The sequence below is a fragment of the Frankliniella occidentalis genome, unplaced genomic scaffold, assembly GCF_000697945.3.
Source record: "Frankliniella occidentalis isolate FOCC.00 unplaced genomic scaffold, Focc_3.1 Scaffold46, whole genome shotgun sequence".
NCBI lineage: Eukaryota > Metazoa > Arthropoda > Insecta > Thysanoptera > Thripidae > Frankliniella > Frankliniella occidentalis.
Genome location: NW_026267176.1, coordinates 73,623 through 78,642, shown reverse-complemented (window position 1 = coordinate 78,642; position 5,020 = coordinate 73,623). Strand labels below are relative to the sequence as shown.

The window sequence follows — 5,020 nt, the reverse complement described above, 5'->3', positions numbered from 1 at the left end:
TTGAGAGCATTTTGATATGCTTCTTAGAATCTGACTTTCCTGGGTTTGAATTTGGACATTTGGATACATGTCTGTGTGCTTCTTCTTGACGCTTTCTAAGTGTTTGTAATGATGTAACTATTTCTTCCCTCCTGATTTGACGACAGCTTGTATGAAAAATTCACAATAATGGCCCAGGTTTATTCTAGCGAAGCAGCTCTTCTGTAATGAAATGAGCACCAGAAGAAGATAATTAAAGCGGTAAACTTACGGTACTATCCATTACCGAAACAATATCCATAACTTCGATCATATCAAAACGAACCCACACCTATAAAGATTTATCCCCCCAAACTTGGTATAAATTTCTCATATGTTTATGTCTCAGCCCCCTCTCGATCCCCCTCCCCCTTCCCACACACAAACACGAACGTTTTTTAACCACCACATTCTAAGAGGATGGAGGCAAACTTAGTTCAGCCTTGTTCCGCCTTGAAAAATCGTTTGTGTGGAAATTTGCACTACAGTTATCGCCTGGTATGAGTGAATTCATGTGTAGTAAAGGATTCCGAGATGTCGGGTCGCTCAAAAACTAGAAACATCAAAGCTGCCCGTAGGAAAAATGAAGAAAATAAGTACGACAAGCCGGAGTCCTTAACCTTGCAGGATGTGCACTGTACTGTTTGCATGGGTATCTTTGTTGAACCCGTAACTTTACCTTGCTACCACACGACATGCAAACTGTGTTTTGAGAGGACAATAGACAATAACACTTTGGCATGCCCTTTGTGTAGAAAGTATGTTGGTGGATGGGTACGACAACGTCAAAAAAACGGCTTAATGGTAAATGAAGCACTGTGGTCTTACATTCGACAGCAGTATGACTCCCATGTTCAAAAGAAACTCAAAGGAGAGGATGATGAAGAAATTGATGGTAGGTTTCCATTTGCTCTGGTTTGTGTCCTAAATTCTGGTCTAAACTTACTTAGTTAAATTCGCATGCGGTTAATATGTTGAAATTTGTAGTTGGAGTTTGCCATTCAGGATTTTTCTTCATAGTGTATCTCCCATTACTTTCCAGGTCTCACAGAACTTAATATTCCTACACCTAAAATTAGTGAACCAGGGTTGATTCGTCGAGAATATGAAGCAGAACGTAAGCGCATGGAGGAAGAAGCCTTGAAACGTCAAGAGCAAGAGGCACAAGCTAGCGAAAAACTTATAAAAGAGTTACAGGTTTGTTCTACTTAATTTCAGAACTTATGAACACATTCCTCATTGAGGGAGAGGTCATATCAGCCTTTTATTCATTAGTTTTAACCCAGTTGTGTTGCTTCAAATCTTGCTTTTCAGGAAAAAGAAGAGGAGGAAAGGAGAAATCTAGAAGAGTTAAGAAGGAAAGCTGAGGAGGAAGATGCTTTAATTGCTCAAAAAATTGCTGCTCAACTTGCTGCAGAAGATGCTAAAAGGGAAGCTGAAGATGAGGAGAGCCTACAACGTCTCCTGGAGGAAGAACAAGTAATTTTGAATTATACACATGGCAATGTTTTTTTTTATCTCATACTTTTCATTCATTCTACATCAAGTAAATTTTTTGTCTTATTTAGGCCCAGAGTGCTTTTGTAAGAATAACACCTCACTTACCTTCAACTCCACTGCCTCCTTCACAACCTCTGAAAAAAGGACCAATGGACTTGTTTCTCTCTCAAAGTAATATTTATTCTTTTGGTGTTATTCTCCTATCTATTTTTGTACTTTACCAGTATTATGTTTAATTATAATTATGATTATTGTTCCAGACGGCCTAGCCAAAACATCAAGAACAGATAGCTCAAGCAGTACTGATAGCTTTCAAACAGAAATGCGTCATTTTCGACCTGTTCATTATGTTCCAACAACTCCACCCAAGCAATCTCCAGGTACAATACTTTCTTTTTTTATCATCAGGATCTGCTGTAGATTTTAGAAAAATGTTTGTTCTTCATACAAAAATTTATTTTTACAGGCGGGACTAAAAATAAACTTAGTGAAATGTGTAAGCCAGTCCCAGTTATGCGCAACTTGGATGAATGTTCATCCACATCAGCAACAGGTCCGAGTTCTAGCACTCTTCGCCCTTGGCTGAAGAGAGGTGAGTTTTTACTTTTTCGAAAGTACCAGGGGTATGGAACGAGCATTGTCTTACAATACTTTTCATCTTCAGATTCAAAGTCCCCCAATGAAAATACACCTGTGCAGAATGTTAAAAGAGATAGATCACCCAGTGATATGCAAGGGAAAACTCCCAAGAAGTCAAGAAGAGAGTCACCCAGAAAGAATCCCAAACCTAAAACCGTCCAAGGAAAGCTTTTTAGTAATCAAAAGCTGAAGTCCAAAAAGACTGATTCTGATTCAGAAGCTGACTGTGAGAGGGAATTTGAACATCTGGCAGGCTTAGAAAGTACTTCAACTAGCGGCAGCTTAAACATAGAGACTTTACCTACAACTACATCAAAACCACTGTCCATTAATGGCCTCATCAATAGAAATGACAACAGGTATCGACAAGAACAAGAAGATTATGAATTTGCCTTAAAACTTCAAGAGGAGCTTAATGCACTGGAAAACCAGGGTCGAAGCTATGAGCTTAGGAGTGTTGGAAATTCCCCCAAGAAACCCCAGACAAAAATAGTTACACCAAGAAATAAGTCAAAGCCCAAGACAGCCTCTAGCTCAGGGAAAAAAGAGAAACGTCGCCAGTGTACATTAGAGGAATCTATGAATTTTTCTGTTAAAATGGAGTTGTAGATTTTTTAAGTGTCGTGAAGAGATAAGTCTTCTGCCAGTCATGTACCTTACTACAATAGAAACCGTCATATTAAATGTATATTTTATGGACCATATAGAAAAAATATTTTTTTTCAAATATTGTTGTTTCCTGTTACATGGTTTAGTCATTGAATGATTGTAAGTCTAGGTAATATCCTTAAGTACAAATGTTATATAAAATTGAGAGCATTTTGATATGCTTCTTAGAATCTGACTTTCCTGGGTTTGAATTTGGACATTTGGATACATGTCTGTGTGCTTCTTCTTGACGCTTTGTAAGTGTTTGTAATGATGTAACTATTTCTTCATCCAACTCATACTTTTGCATGTTTGAATGGTATCACTATGTATTCCATCCCTTTTGTTTTGACCTACATCTATATGATATATAGTACTTGACTCATTGTTGGCTATTGCCTAAAGCTCAAATTGCAAATTGCAAAATCCTCGTGAACAGAACTGGATTTTTGTTAAAATAATGTATATTTTATGGATTTTGTGCCCTCCTTGTTAAACTCTTAATTCAAAATATTTTTCCTTTCTGTTGTAGAACAGGCAGTATCAAACTTTTTTCTATGGTTTAACCATACTGTTCTGAAAGTTCTGCATGTTCTGTTTCATATCCTTCATCCATTTTTCTTTAATGGGAATATACTAGGGCAGAGTAAAATAATCATATACTACAAGTTTGTTTTGTATCCCATTGTATATTTCTCTCTAATAGTAGATATAAAATCTTTGGGTTATTTGGCATTGTTTTTCACTTCTGTTCTTGTTAATTCTGTCAAAAATATTTTTGTAAATTTTTTATTTTATTTTCTTAGCCACTAATTGTATTATGTTGGTATCATTTTGGTTGCTTCAAAATACCTACTACCATGGATACAAATGAGATTGTGGTATATGTGTATGTACAATCTTAACTCTGGAAGTCATTTAAGATTAAATGTAGCAAAGTAATTATTTTGTATTCTTACTAGAATGTTCAAATTTATTTATTCTGAGCCCTCCTTACAGCACTAACAGATTCTAGACTTGTGTGTGTTACGAGGTGTATGCTGTATGAAACTTTCCAAGTGTAGATGTTCAGAATGCTAAAAATTAAGTGTTCTAATGTGGTAACTTTTCTTCAATTAGTTTGTTAATATATTTCATAATGAAATTTGTTATCTCTTGCTGAAATTCTTGAACCATAGAGGGAACAACATCTGTTGCAATTTGACTTATACTTTTGCTGACGGCTTGATCACAAAATAAGTTCTGCACGTCAACCTGTCAAAGTAGATAGATCCATCATGAAGAAGTAATTAAGCTGTTGAAAATGTTGCAAAATAATAATCTTTTCCTCAGCCGGTGCACTCACATTATCTTTCTCAACTGACAGTTTCATGTTGGCCACCCTCACAGTAACCGGGTTGACGGTCATACACAAGTCTGTGTACATTTTGATGTTCCACATGTCCACCCTGAAAGAGGAAGTATGTGAGCCGAAGCCAGTGGGCCTCCAAACCGACCATCAATGACCCTCTTTTAAGTGACCTTACTTAGCTTGACCGTTGCCGAACAGTCGAAAATCGGAGTTTGACCCGTCCTCGAGATTGAAGTTCAGGTCAGTGTCGTACTTGGTCTCCAGCGTGAGGTGCGGGAGTAGTAGGCTGACCTCGGCGCAAAGGGTGGACAGGTGGATGTCGTACTTCTGCACGGTCAGCTCGCGGAGGTGGCGCGCCTGCAGTCCTTTCAGCGACAGGTTGCCTCTGGAGGCGCAGTGCAATGTCACCCGGTGACCAGGTCAGTAACATGGGGTCGCTTTGAAGGACGGCACGAGTACAGGCAGGGCACAGGCAGCCACAGCCTCACTGTGTCCAACTGGTCCACGCGTGACGTCATGCCCAACTCACCGTCAAGCAACTCGAACAACTTGTTCTCTTATTTTCATTTACGACTAAATCTTTGAAATCACGGGCACCGCGTCGCTCCGCCAGGTGACGCCCAAGTGTATAGACTCACCGCGCCGTGACACCGTCGAATTTCCAGGCGTAGTCACCGAGGGGTGTCGGGTCCATGAGTTTCACGACGAAGTCGAAAATGAGCATCAGGATCTTGAACAAGTCGTCCAAGGCTGAGTGCAGCGCCGCCTCCCGCAGCGCCGCCAGGCCAGGCGCCGCGCTGGGGAGCAGGGTGAGGCGCGAGGACACTGGTGGGGCAGGGGCAGGCTGCTAAGAGGCTGAGAGGG

At 39.8% G+C, this 5,020-nt stretch overlaps 3 protein-coding genes across 3 annotated transcripts in view; 2 read left to right on the top strand and 1 right to left on the bottom strand.

Annotated features, from left to right (window-relative positions):
• LOC127749322 (phospholipid-transporting ATPase IF-like) overlaps positions 1-34 on the top strand; it is a 12,490-nt gene extending 12,456 nt beyond the window's left edge. The window contains exon 12 of the mRNA XM_052267048.1: positions 28-34. Coding sequence (XP_052123008.1) covers positions 28-34 — 7 coding nt within the window. The remainder of the gene's footprint in view (positions 1-27) is intronic.
• A 372-nt stretch (positions 35-406) lies between these two features.
• Positions 407-3,747, top strand: LOC113215672 (E3 ubiquitin-protein ligase rnf168). Its single transcript, XM_026435339.2, has 7 exons — positions 407-913; positions 1,061-1,215; positions 1,333-1,497; positions 1,587-1,689; positions 1,779-1,898; positions 1,985-2,110; positions 2,183-3,747. The coding sequence occupies exons 1-7, from the start codon at positions 553-555 to the stop codon at positions 2,764-2,766; spliced, it is 1,614 nt and encodes a 537-aa protein (XP_026291124.1). The 5' UTR covers positions 407-552; the 3' UTR covers positions 2,767-3,747.
• LOC113215673 (uncharacterized) overlaps positions 3,748-5,020 on the bottom strand; it is an 11,528-nt gene continuing 10,255 nt past the window's right edge. Inside the window, exons 2-5 of the mRNA XM_026435340.2 lie at positions 4,795-4,981; positions 4,332-4,541; positions 4,151-4,253; positions 3,748-4,059 (exon numbers count right to left, since the gene is read on the bottom strand). Coding sequence (XP_026291125.1) covers positions 3,898-4,059; positions 4,151-4,253; positions 4,332-4,541; positions 4,795-4,981 — 662 coding nt within the window. The 3' untranslated portion in view covers positions 3,748-3,897. The remainder of the gene's footprint in view (positions 4,060-4,150; positions 4,254-4,331; positions 4,542-4,794; positions 4,982-5,020) is intronic.